At 41.2% G+C, this 12,618-nt stretch overlaps 4 protein-coding genes across 4 annotated transcripts; 2 read left to right on the plus strand and 2 right to left on the minus strand.

Moving 5' to 3' along the window:
• The first annotated feature begins 225 nt into the window (after positions 1-225).
• Positions 226-1,580, plus strand: LOC134663871 (2-oxoglutarate and iron-dependent oxygenase JMJD4). The gene is made up of 2 exons (XM_063520393.1): positions 226-831; positions 916-1,580. The coding sequence occupies exons 1-2, from the start codon at positions 332-334 to the stop codon at positions 1,574-1,576; spliced, it is 1,161 nt and encodes a 386-aa protein (XP_063376463.1). The 5' UTR covers positions 226-331; the 3' UTR covers positions 1,577-1,580.
• LOC134663872 (alpha-methylacyl-CoA racemase) lies at positions 1,401-3,543 on the minus strand. Its single transcript, XM_063520395.1, has 3 exons — positions 3,368-3,543; positions 2,720-2,841; positions 1,401-2,606 (listed from the first exon to the last, which is right to left on the minus strand). Exons 2-3 carry the CDS (start codon positions 2,825-2,827, stop codon positions 1,581-1,583), a joined length of 1,134 nt encoding a protein of 377 aa, XP_063376465.1. The 5' UTR covers positions 2,828-2,841; positions 3,368-3,543; the 3' UTR covers positions 1,401-1,580.
• A 160-nt stretch (positions 3,544-3,703) lies between these two features.
• LOC134663870 (proline-rich protein 2-like) lies at positions 3,704-5,810 on the plus strand. Its single transcript, XM_063520392.1, has 2 exons — positions 3,704-4,052; positions 4,638-5,810. Exons 1-2 carry the CDS (start codon positions 3,831-3,833, stop codon positions 5,778-5,780), a joined length of 1,365 nt encoding a protein of 454 aa, XP_063376462.1. The 5' UTR covers positions 3,704-3,830; the 3' UTR covers positions 5,781-5,810.
• Positions 5,811-7,159: 1,349 nt separating this feature from the next.
• LOC134663873 (large ribosomal subunit protein uL3m) lies at positions 7,160-11,484 on the minus strand. The gene is made up of 6 exons (XM_063520396.1): positions 11,285-11,484; positions 11,109-11,196; positions 9,197-9,424; positions 8,633-8,928; positions 8,013-8,177; positions 7,160-7,459 (listed from the first exon to the last, which is right to left on the minus strand). The coding sequence occupies exons 1-6, from the start codon at positions 11,332-11,334 to the stop codon at positions 7,207-7,209; spliced, it is 1,080 nt and encodes a 359-aa protein (XP_063376466.1). The 5' UTR covers positions 11,335-11,484; the 3' UTR covers positions 7,160-7,206.
• Between the last annotated feature and the right edge of the window lie 1,134 nt (positions 11,485-12,618).

The raw sequence follows: 12,618 nt of genomic DNA on the forward strand, positions 1-12,618 counted from the left end.
TTCTGTTCAAGACACTTAATTTTATAGAAATTTGTTAATATCAATCTAAATATGTTACAAAATTTACCTAAACTTATTTATTTAAAATCCACCATTTAAGTAGTAAAATTCATTAATGTGAAAAGAATAGGTAAATTCAAAAATATATCAAAAATATTTTGTAACCTTTTCATTCTCGTTTTAATTCTAAAGAAAAATATGTTTCAGTTCTGTCAAAAGTATCAGTCAACTTGACCTTACGTTTTTAGAAATTTGTAATATTATTTTTTATATTCTGTTTATGTTTGAAAGATTTGAATAATTAATTACACCGGCATTCGTACATAGTGTAATGGAAATAGAAATAAATGAATGTCTCGATAGTACACATACATATAAATATACTGGTTGCGACGTTAGTATTTTACCGAAAGACATAGAATACAGTAAGTTTTATAAGAATTACATTTACAACAATTTGCCGTGTATAATAAGAAATATTAGTTCTAACTGGGAATGTTCTACTACATGGGTCAAAGACGACACAATAAATTATGGTCATTTCATAGACAAATACGGCGATCTTAAAGCGCCAGTAGCAGATTGTGGCACTATTGCTTATAATGCGCAAACTAAAAACGACCTCAATGTCAGTGATTATATGATGTACTTAAAAACCAAAGAAAGAGAAAAGCTCCTATACTTGAAAGATTGGCATTTAAGGAGACTCCGTCCTGATGACAATTTCTATGAAGTGCCAGTAATCTTTGGCTCAGATTGGCTCAATGAGTATGCGCAAGATCATCAAGAAGATGATTTTATGTTTGTTTACATAGGACCTAGTGGTTCATGGTATGTACTGTATTTGTATATCACTTATTAAAATAAATATTACTCTAAATAAAATAAAGTTATATTTTGTTTTTTCTTTTACAGGACACCTTTACATGCAGATGTGTATAGTTCTTTTAGCTGGTCAGTAAATGTTGTTGGTAGAAAAAAATGGATTTTATTCCCTCCTGGAGAGGAAGAGAAACTTAAAGATTCTTTAGGAAATTTACCTCTTATGTTTGAAGATATGAAGTTTGAAAATGTAGCACATTTCAAAGTAATACAAGAAAAAGGTGATGCTATTTTTTTGCCTTCAGGTTGGCATCATGAGGTTTCCAATGAGCTTGATACTATATCCATCAACCAGAACTGGATTAATGCTTGCAACATTGAAGAGGTTTGGAAAGCTTTGGAAAAATGTTTGTCAAGTGTGGAAGATGAGATAAAAGAGTTCCAAAGCACTCCGGAGTTTGTGAGCCAATGTCAGCTAATCTTAAAATCAATGTTTGGTATGGATTTTGAATATTTCATTAACTTCATTTGTTATATAGCTAAAAAGAGACTTGGTGAACTTGAAGGAAACAGTTGCATTGTATTCAACAAATATGTATTAGGCAAAAACCATATTATGTTTGACTTGAAAAAGTTACTAAAAACAATAGATTTATTTAATAACCACCTCTTGATTGTGAATAATTCCTTAAATATAGATTATAAATATGACACCCAAAACATTAAACAACAAATAATCAACAAAATTCAGTAAACAATTATAGTTTTGATTTCTCTGCAGCATATACAACACCCTTATGTATGAAATCTTCTATTTCATCTTTGTTATAACCCAACTCCTTTAAAATTTGTACTGTATGTTGTCCTGGAATAGGCATGCTCTGGTGTCCAGTGGAGACCCCTGGTGTCACTGATAGCCGTGGGGCTGGCTCTGGCACTAAGAGATTTTCCGAGTCTCTGTAGAAAGACTTTCTAGACATGTGTAACTTGTGTGTATCAGCAGAGTCCATGTCTAAAACAGGTGTGACACAAGCATCAGCTCTATCAAATAATTGACACCATTCTTCTTGTGTTTTGGTCAAAAACTTTTCAGCAAATACTTTCCTGCAGTGTTCCGCATCACTTCCTTGTGGGTAGTCTTCTTCAGACAACTGCAGTACATTCAGAAAGTTAACATAAAATTGTGGTTCTAATGCCCCAACTGCCATGAATTTATTATCTTTGGTTTTGTAAGTTCCATAAAATGGAAGACCCCCATCTAGGGCATTTGTTCCCGGTGGTCCTGACCACACTGGTAGGTTTCTGGATTTGTATACCCATGTTGCTAAATATGCTGCTCCTTCTGTCATGCTGGTATCAATTATTTGACCTTTTCCAGATTTAGTTCTTTCAAAAAGAGCTAAAAGAATTCCAAGAGCACACATAACACTTCCACCAGCAAAATCTGCCAGTAAGTTAACTGGTGGATGTAGGTCTCCTTTTCTTGTCAGTGCAGATAAAACACCTGACATGGCTACATAATTAATATCATGTCCAGCTTTGGTCTCATATGCTCCATTCTGTCCATAGCCTGTCAATCTTGCATAAACAAGACCTGAATTTTCTTTAAGGAGCAAATCGGGACCTAGACCTAATTTCTCCATTACCCCAGGTCTAAATGTGTCTAGTAAAACATCTGATGATGCACATAATTTCCTGATGACTTGTACTCCTTCCTTAGATTTTAAATCAACAGACAACATCCTTTTACCATTTGATAAAACATCAAATGGTGATGGTTCCATCTGCAAAAATAATGAAAATAGTTTTATCATAAATCATAAAATAAGACTTCATGACCAGTTACATACAAGTAACAAAAGAAAACCTAATTAAGACATAGAAATAAAAAACTCACCTTTTGAATCACAGTGACTGTGGCTCCAAAGTCTGCTAATATGGTTCCACAAAGGGGGCCAGGGGCAAGTCCTAACATTTCTACCACTTTTATGCCTCGCAGTGCCATATTTTATTACTTAACTGCAAAAATATTAGAAAGCTCTAATTAAGCTCTTATTTTATTGATCAAAGGAATTATAAATCCAAAGGTATCCATTATGTTAAAGTTAGGTATATCTCCATAATATTTCTAAAAATACTGAGTAAGTTTTACCGTCGAGAACTTTTACATTACAAAAAACCGGGCAAGTGCGAGTCGGACTCGCGCACGAAGGGTTCCGTACCACAATGCAAAAAAAAAAAACAAAAAAAAGCAAAAAGAAAACGGTCACCCATCCAAGTACTGACCCCTCCCGACGTTGCTTAACTTTGGTCAAAAATCACGTTTGTTGTATGGGAGCCCCATTTAAATCTTTATTTTATTCTGTTTTTAGTATTTGTTCTTATAGCGGCAACAGAAATACATCATCTGTGAAAATTTCAACTGTCTAGCTATCACGGTTCGTGAGATACAGCCTGGTGACAGACGGACGGACGGACAGCGAAGTCTTAGTAATAGGGTCCCGTTTTACCCTTTGGGTACGGAACCCTAAAAAGACATACTTACTGATATATGGCTTTTGTCTCAGTAACAATAATAAGAAGTACTGGCCTTTAAACAATAAGGTTTGAACTTTCAGTAATATATTCACGTTCAAAGTCCAGTTAGTCTACACATAAATAATGTTCTGTAAATTGAAATGGCAAACTTTCTCAGACATTAAATAAATAAAATAAACTTTAATCAAGTGTCAAAACTTATCCTAAAGGGCTCTATAGATCTTGCAACAAATCGTAAGCACGGTGCAGTTTGTTGTTGTCAACGCTTGTATGAGCGTTTTTAACTTGTGTCTCAAACAATCCTGACCCGTTGCCGTTTTTTTTTTATCTGTTACTTTCATTTATCTTTGTACGAAGGAAGACGAAGCGAAGCGGATTCTACTTGTTGTTCATATGGTATTCTCAAAATATTTGTGGAATATAACACTGGAGAGTGATTCAGGGTATTGAAATAACTAGAAACCGACAAGATGTCGGTAGCATTTGCGCCAAGAGGCAATCGCCCTCCGCTTAGTCCTGCTCAAATCCAAAAAATGTTGGACGAGAATGCTCATTTAATACAAACTATACAAGAGTATCAAGCGAAAGGCCAGCTAATGGAATGTCATCAATACCAGCAAGTTTTACATCGAAACCTTGTGTATTTGGCATCAGTAGCTGATGCTAATCAAAATATTCAGGCCCTTTTGCCGGTGAGTACTTTTTCTACCTAACAAAGTGTTCCCCGTTATCCGTTGAAATGGGCTTTTATTCAGAACAGCAAGAAGGTTAGCTGATCATTGGCGTAATTCTACTAATTCTTTATTCTAATGATTTACTTACTTTTACATTTTTATAAGTAAAAGTCTATGAAGCCTCCATATCACACTTGCAAGTTAGGGTGGTATTCCATCTATCCAATATCTTTGTCCAATGTGTATTGCGTCTCACATTTTGCTTAATGAAAGAGTGAGACGCAATGACATTGGACAGGTGGAATACCACCCTAACTTGCAAGTGATATGGAGGCTTCATAGCTGCTTTTGCTGATAGAAATGTTGAAGTTAGTAATGAAGAAAATAAAGCCTTTTAACTGTTATTTTTCTTTGCTCATCTCATGCCATTTGTACATCATCATGCATATAAGCATTTAAAAAGAGATAGGTAGGGGTCATAATTTGATAACAATTCCATCCAGATATAGCAATGAGTTACAGATATTTGAGTTGATACCTATATCCTTTCAGTGAATACAATAACTATTGGATATCTAATCATTTCTAACAATATACTTTCAGCCACCTCATCAATTGGCAGCAGGCAATGTGCCACCTCAGGGCCCTCCTCAAGGCCCTCCCTCAAGTGGAGCAGAGTCACCCGGCCCATCCCAGCAACCATACAGACCACCAACTGGTGTGTCAACAACACCAACTAGGCCAACCCAATCTTATGGGCAGAGACCTTACCCTCAGAATCAATATCAAGGCCAATACCAAGGTGCACCGGGTTATCCTCCACAAGGTGGTTATGGGCCCCCAAGTCAGGGATACGGACCTCCTAATCCTGCTCAGCAGCCTCAGGGCTATCCTCCTAACTCAACTTATGGACCTCCTATTACTACAACTCCTAGTAACTATCCACCTTCCACTCACCCCGGTGGTGGCTATCCACCATCAACAGTTCAGCAGCCTTATGCTCCCCCACCAGGTAGTCCTGCTGTGGCTGGTTCCCCATATCCTGTGCGTGGGCCTACTCAACCTGGGTACACTGGGAACTCTGCTTACCCACCACCACAGTCTGGTCCAAATTATGGAGGCCCCAATGTGGGAGTAAGCACTTATAATTCAACTCCATCCCAACCCCAACCTTACCAGTCTCAGCCATTCCCTAACACAACTCCCACTTCTGCTTATAGCACAACTCCCACCTCGCAACCAAACAGATCTCCTCAGCCACCACCTAGTGGTTACACAGCACAGAACCCACCCAGCTCAGGGTATGGTTCTCCTTCCGCTCAATCTCCTACTTATAATTCTAGTTCCCATGGAAATAATGTGCCACCTTCTACTGTCGCGTCAGGGGGCGGTCCTCCTCCTCCGAGTGGTCCTCCCGGACAGCAGTACCCGCCTCCCGGTCAACCATCTCCTTACCCTCCAGCTACGCAACCTCCGTATTCCAATCCTTCGTCGCAACCCGGCAGCCCCGCTCCGTCGGTGTCGACGGCGCCTCCCGCGCAAGGGTCGTACCCCCAGAATCCGCAAAGCTACCCCCCGGCGGGCGGAGCGTACCCGCCGCACGCGTACCAGCAGGGCTACCCGCCCGCGCAGTACCCGCCGTCCCCGTACCCGCCCTACGCCCGCGCGCCGGCCCCGGGCGCGCCGCCGCCCGGCGCCCCGCAGCCGTATCCCGGTTACGGTTTTCAACCGCCCACCCAGCAGTAGTTGTGAATAGTATAAGTTTTTTGAATCAATTTATATAGATATTTGTTTTAATCGAATGCAATTATTGGTAATTATGAGTTTTCCAATGAAATCTTGACATTGAATAAAATCAAATTTGTATATCTTAGTTTTATTCTAATTCTCATTCCATTATCTTATCTAATCGGCGATCGTAAAGCCAGGGATACACTTGGGGACAAATGTCCCTCGACATCGGGTTGCGCAACGTTGCCGGCATTCGCTTGACTTGCGATACCTTCATTTGTCTCGTCTTCTCCTTCTCTATTCTACCAACACTTTAGGCTCAAAAAGTAACGATAGGTATCATACCCTCCTATTTAAAGCCCAAGGTCCTACCTATAGTACTTATTCAGTTCAACATATACGATAGCAACAAAGTTGCTTTTGCTTCGTTTTATTCAGTTTTTGAACAACGCAATATCAACTCTATTAACTATAGTGTAAGTTCAAATTTTGCATTTTTAATTTGTATGGCTGGGCCTTAGGAGGATACCATACAGTGCCGAAGAAGGTTTTTAAGGTTCCGTATTTTTAGACTAAAATCATATAACAACTTTGAAAACTCGCATTGAATGGGGTTGGCCAGTTGACAAGTATTTGACCAGCAGCAGATAGGTATCGGAGCGGCCGAGGTGCTCAAAAATATCTGAATACGCACTCATGAGCACCTTGGCCGCTCTGATATATGTACCTATATTTGATGGCGACTACTTACCTTTATTTGCCATAAGTACCTACATAAAAGTGTTGTGGCAAAAAGGTTGTAAAAAAATCACAGATATGACCAGCCCACTACCGATGCACATGCAGCATGTATCCGGCTCTGCGAAGAGTAAGTATCTGCACCTACTTACGAAACCGCAGCCACAAATAATAGTTTTCGCAAGTAGCGAATCTAGCGATTACGATTGATATAGTATGTATAGGTAATAGACCTAATTTGATCCCCCTCCAAACCTGAATATTTTTTATACCACGTCGGTGGCAAACAAGTATACGGTCCACCTGATGATAAGCAGCCACCGTAGCCTATAGACGCCTACAACTCCAGAGGTGTTACAAGCGCGTTGCCGACCCTTTACGCTCCTGAAGAACCCCGAATACTGTAGGTAGACCTCGGGCAGAGAGTATATGCCTCGGGAAAATCTCGACAGGGGGCTTACTGCCAACAAAGCTTCTTTTAGCTACGAAAAAATAGATAATGACGGCCAAAGTAGCCAAATAAACCGGTACACATCCTTTTTTGTTACAGGTGTGTTATGAATTTAATATCTCTGTTTGATACATAAGCACCTACATCGGCGATATGAGAAATCCTATCTAGGCCGTTATAAAAAGAGATATTTAAAACAACCATAATCAAATACTAAAATTTTAATTCATCTAAAAAATAAATGCTTATTCACTAGTCCTCTTCAAAAGTAATCGTGGGATCATCAAACGGATGGATCGACTCATCATAGTATTCTAGCGGAAGATCGTCAGTAGGTAGGTGTGTGGGGAACGGCGGCGGGGTCTTGTGTTTTCGGAGAGGGAGAACCGTGTCGAACACGTAGCACATGGCGCCCGTCTCACCGGGGATACCCACTCCCAGCATCCAGAGAACATTTTGTTTCGTGTTGATGCGGAGGATTTTAACGCCCCGTAGAATTCTCCAACTAAAACAAATATTGTTATTTTGAAGACAAACAATAACCAGAAGTATTAGAGAGATCATATGAATAATATAATTTGGGACGTCGATATCGTTAAAGAGTGCAGTTATCGTTAGGGTAGATGTCGCTACGCACTTTTCTAGGGTCACAGGGTGTAACGTAAACCAAGAAGCGACTTTATTTCTTTAATGCATACTGACGCCACCTAATTATTGCACGAGCCTAAGTAGCACAAGAAGACAAGGAGTCTTGTCCCTTTCTATCTTACTCACCTCTCTATAATTATCAATTTAACCCAAGACTGCCTACATAAAGACCGCCAAAACCGGACTGAGGCCGCGGCTTAAGCCCTGTCTCCATATCGCGCGGCAAACCATCGAACATTGGCTCGCGCGGCTGCCGCGCGATATGGAGACGAGGCTTTAGACGCACGCGACCAGCGGAGCAGTGGCAAATCAAGGCCTTTGATCGGCCGCTCGTTGCCACGGCTGCCGCATGCTTCCAGTCTGCGGCCATAATTCTCAATTAACGACTAAAGACGTTCAATTGTAGGTACCTGTTGCCCATATGTCCAGGCATCTTGGTTCCTGGCCATACTCTCGCCTTCTCTCCACCAGCGCCAATGTTTCCAGGTCTTCTGTGGGTCTTCGTAACACCGTGTGATGCAGGCATACCTTTGAATCCCCAACGCTTCATAACACCTTGGAAACCTCTGTCAATACTGGAAAAAAAATTTATACCACCTGTAAAAAAATTATACCACCGGCCACAGACTTTAATTGTGGATCCATCTATGGATCAAGCTAATTTGGTTGTTAATGCTAACGGTATGAAATGTCAAATCTAAAGAAAATCCTAAATGGATCAACAATTCATAATTTTTATGTGTAATGACTAATGTAAAACTTGATAAGTTTTGAACTGATGTGGTAATAATAAAAATTACTCTTTTATTTTATCGCAAATAGGTAGTACCTACAAGTTCAAAATAAATGTGTTTATAGGTGGGACTTGTAAATTGAAGAAAAACTTTGTCTTGTTTCACAAAGCCTGAAACTTGTAATACTTAGAATTATTTTTTCGTTCTTTTATCAAAAAGATACTTGTCTATTTTACAGCAGTAAAATGGTAACATATAGTGCATGGCAATATAATACCATTATTGACAACACTTACGTTTTAGCTCTAACATCCACATAATCGCCAACTCTAAAATGGGTTGCCGTCAATGGGGTTCCGGTTGGAAGAGCGGCATGTGGAGAAACCATGAAACGGCACAGATGCCGTTTGGGCAACATGCCAACACTGTCAAAGATGCCACAGTATTCCTTTGTGACTGTTGTGGGATCAATTGTTTCTGAACCGATCAGTAGACTACCTAGTCTTCTTTTTTCTTTCCAAACTGGTTTTTTTGTGACCATGGGATTGAATTCTTCTGGTGGTATGTATTTGATCACATGGTTATCCACAACCTGTAAGAAGAACAGGTGTTATTAGTACCATGTCTTTTCTATATAAACCTTTTTTTCTCTGTTATTAAATTCAAATGGAAAATATAATAAAGAGTTGAAAACAATATTATCATGATATAAAATCCACTAGTAAAACATAAAAAGAAATGGAAGAAAGAAAAAGAAATACTATTTAATGATTAGGTGAAATTACATGTTGTTTACTCACATTAGGTGAAATTACATGTTGTTTGATCACCCCAAATTATTTTTTAATTTTTGCAGTTACCTGTACAAGAGTAGTTTGGAGTTTCTTTCCATCCTTTGTCCAGAGAGGGTAGTTGCCAATTTTGCGTGCAATAAGTCCAGCACGTCTGGTGTATGGGTCCCAAGGAGCAGTAGGCACCAACTCACTATTCAACAAGGGTGACTCTAAAGCTGCTTGAGCTTGTAGTTTATCCTGACGAATTTCTTCAAGGAACTGTTTATTTTCTTGGGTAAGCATATCTTCACTCATCTGTAAGTAATTGTGATTTGGTAATTACACTTTATTCCCAATAGTTTGTTTGAAAGAATGTTTTATAACAACAATAAAATTATAGAAAAGTCAGAATTGTAATAGGCAGGAAAGTCTCCTGTGATAGCCAGTCGGCTATCAGAGCAGAGGCATTTTAGAATAGCTTGTTCCATGTATCTTATCTTATCTTATTGTTTTCGGGGGCCCTTGCGGATACACTTCGACCCATAGGGATCTTTTGTGCAGTTACCCCCTAGAAGAGATCCGTCAACTACTCAAGAGCTTTTCCCACCATATCCATGTGTCGGATGATGGAGCTCATGGGTAGCGTTTTAAAGTCCTTTGGTTCCAGGTATCCTGCTCCAAAGTCCTTCATTCTTTGTCTGGCGAGGGCGTGACATTCACACATTAAGTGTCTTACTGTCTCTTCCTCTTCGCCACACATACGACAATCGGTGTTGTCAGAGTGTCCCATCTTGGCCAGAAATCCTTTGACCCCGTAGTGGCCAGTAAACACCCCCGTTATGATTTGGAGTTGTCTTTTGCTAAGTTTCCAAAGCTTTTTGCTCCAGCCGGAGTCTATTCCTTGCATAAAGAGCTTTGCATGCTTTAGACCCGTCAGACTATCCCATTCTTCCTGGTGTTTGGTCTTGGTATGGTCTTTAATAGCCGTTGTGATGGTTCCCTGTGAGAGCCCCACGAATGGTTCCGGACCTATAAGGTTACTTACAGATCCGGCTCTGGCGAGTTCATCTGCATTTTCATTGCCTATGAATCCCTCGTGCCCTGGGATCCATACCAGTTGCACCCTGTTTTGCCTTCCAAGCTGGTTCAGAGCTTGGACGCCATTATATACCAGTCTAGAGTCCACTCTGGGAGCTTCGAGCGCTTTGAGAGCGGCCTGACTGTCGCTGAGTATATAGATATTCTTCCCTTGGGTTCGCCTAACTATATTCTCATGAACACAGGCAATTATAGCGAATGTCTCGGCTTGGAAGACAGTGGCGTAATTGCCCATGCTTATGCTACTACTAAAGTCATTTGCATAAATGCCTGCCCCCGTACCAGATTCTGTCTTAGACCCATCTGTGTACCATATAATGTCGTTTTCATCAGAGATTGGTGCTTCAAGACCTTCGGTTCACTCAGCCCTTGTTGGAATTTTAACGTTAAAATTCTTATGGAACACAAACTTGGGTTGCATCTTATCGCAGCCCATGTTCGTAATCCTTTTCATGAAATTGTCGCATTCCATGTTTGTGTGTTTGGTCTTTGGCTTGCTATCGCTCCAGAGTCCTGTTAGGGTCAACCTGTGTAGCGATTTCCGCGCCTCAGATTGTATCACTAGGTGTAGCGGCGAGAGGTCTAGCAGTACCTCCATCGCTGCTGTTGGCGTCGTTCTAAACGCACCAGTAATAGCCATGCATGCCGTTCTTTGTATTTTCATAAGGGCATCCCTGCATGTGCTCTTTAGTGTCCTTGGCCACCATGCCAGGCATCCGTACAAGATGATAGGCCTTGTTCCATGTAGAAGACATAAATATACTCTCCTCTCTCTCTTATTTAAGAAGTGCAGTTTTATCCCATCCTAATATTTAAAAAAATTTTTTTGATCTTTTAGTATGATTGGTTGGCAAATATGTGTTTATCATATAAAATAAAAGACATTCATAATTATACTTACCACTCTTTCCTTAGGCATAAACCAGTAAGGAGGGCGGTATCTTGGAGGTTTGTAGTTACCAATTTGGCGCTGTGCAACATAGCTTATTCTGAAAAATAAGTGTTATTTATTTCGCATTTATGGACATACAGCTGTTCACGTTAAATTTATGATCTTTTTTTTATTTAAGTACTTACTTTAGTTTGCTCAGGGTACTACACAGAAGTTTAAGATTAGAATTTGCCATATTTCAGTTAAATATTTTTCTTAAATTATTATTTGGTAGTTTTGTAATAACATTAAGGGCAATTATTGTTATAGGGACTTCATAATCCTAGTTAAATTAAAATTTATTTTAGTTCCTCTTAGACGCAAATGCTAATAAATTAGGTTATAGGTTATGTCCAAAGAGAATATAATCACTATGTCGATCGATTGACACTAATGACAGCTAACTTCAGTTTTTTTTTTTTAACAATTAAGAGTGGTTCCAATCCAAAACCAGTATTTAGGTGTCCGTGCCTTCGCTTGAACCACATATGAGATTACACCCTTGTAACTCAGCCCTAATCTAGCGAATTCATCAACTAGTAGCGCCATCTAACGCACTACTCAAGTACTAATGTCGCCCGGTTGCCAGCGCGCGGCTGCTTGCTCTTCAGTACGCTTTTGTAACTCAGCCGAGCAGCACGTGTACAAAGCATGTTTAGAAGATCGAGAAATTTCACATTCCGCTCGGTGCCCATGGCCCAGCGACGAGACGCAGTGACCTTCCTACAGGCACCGTCATAAAAAGTACGGGAACTTACGCCTCATGGCGTCGTCCTTGTGACGACATGCGTCGTCCCGTGTGAATGAATTTCACATTCCGCTCGGTGCCCATGGCCCAGCGACGAGACGCAGTGACCTTCCTACAGGCACCGTCATAAAAAGTACGGGAACTTCCGCCTCATGGCGTCGTCCTTGTGACGACATGCGTCGTCCCGTGAGACGACATGGCGTCGTCCCGTGAGACGACAAGCGTCGTCCCGTGAGACGACAAGCGTCGTCCCGTGAGACGACAAGCGTCGTCCCGTGAGACGACAAGTGTCGTCCCGTGAGGCGACATGGCGTCGTCCCGTGAGACGACAAGCGTCGTCCCGTGAGACGACAAGCGTCGTCCCGTGAGACGACAGGGCGTCGTCCCGTGAGACGACAAGCGTCGTCCCGTGAGACGACAGGGCGTCGTCCCGTGAGACGACAAGCGTCGTCCCGTGAGACGACAAGCGTCGTCCCGTGAGACGACAAGCGTCGTCCCGTGAGACGACAAGCGTCGTCCCGTGAGGCGACATGGCGTCGTCCCGTGAGACGACAAGCGTCGTCCCGTGAGACGACAAGTGTCGTCCCGTGAGGCGACATGGCGTCGTCCCGTGAGACGACAAGCGGTGAGGCGACATGGTGTCATCCCGTGAGACGACAAGCGTCGTTCCGCAGACGACATGGCAGCGTCTTGTAAGATAAAGAGCGTCGTCTCGTTTGAAGACCTTGTAAC

The sequence above is a fragment of the Cydia fagiglandana genome, chromosome 4 (genome assembly GCF_963556715.1).
Source record: "Cydia fagiglandana chromosome 4, ilCydFagi1.1, whole genome shotgun sequence".
NCBI lineage: Eukaryota > Metazoa > Arthropoda > Insecta > Lepidoptera > Tortricidae > Cydia > Cydia fagiglandana.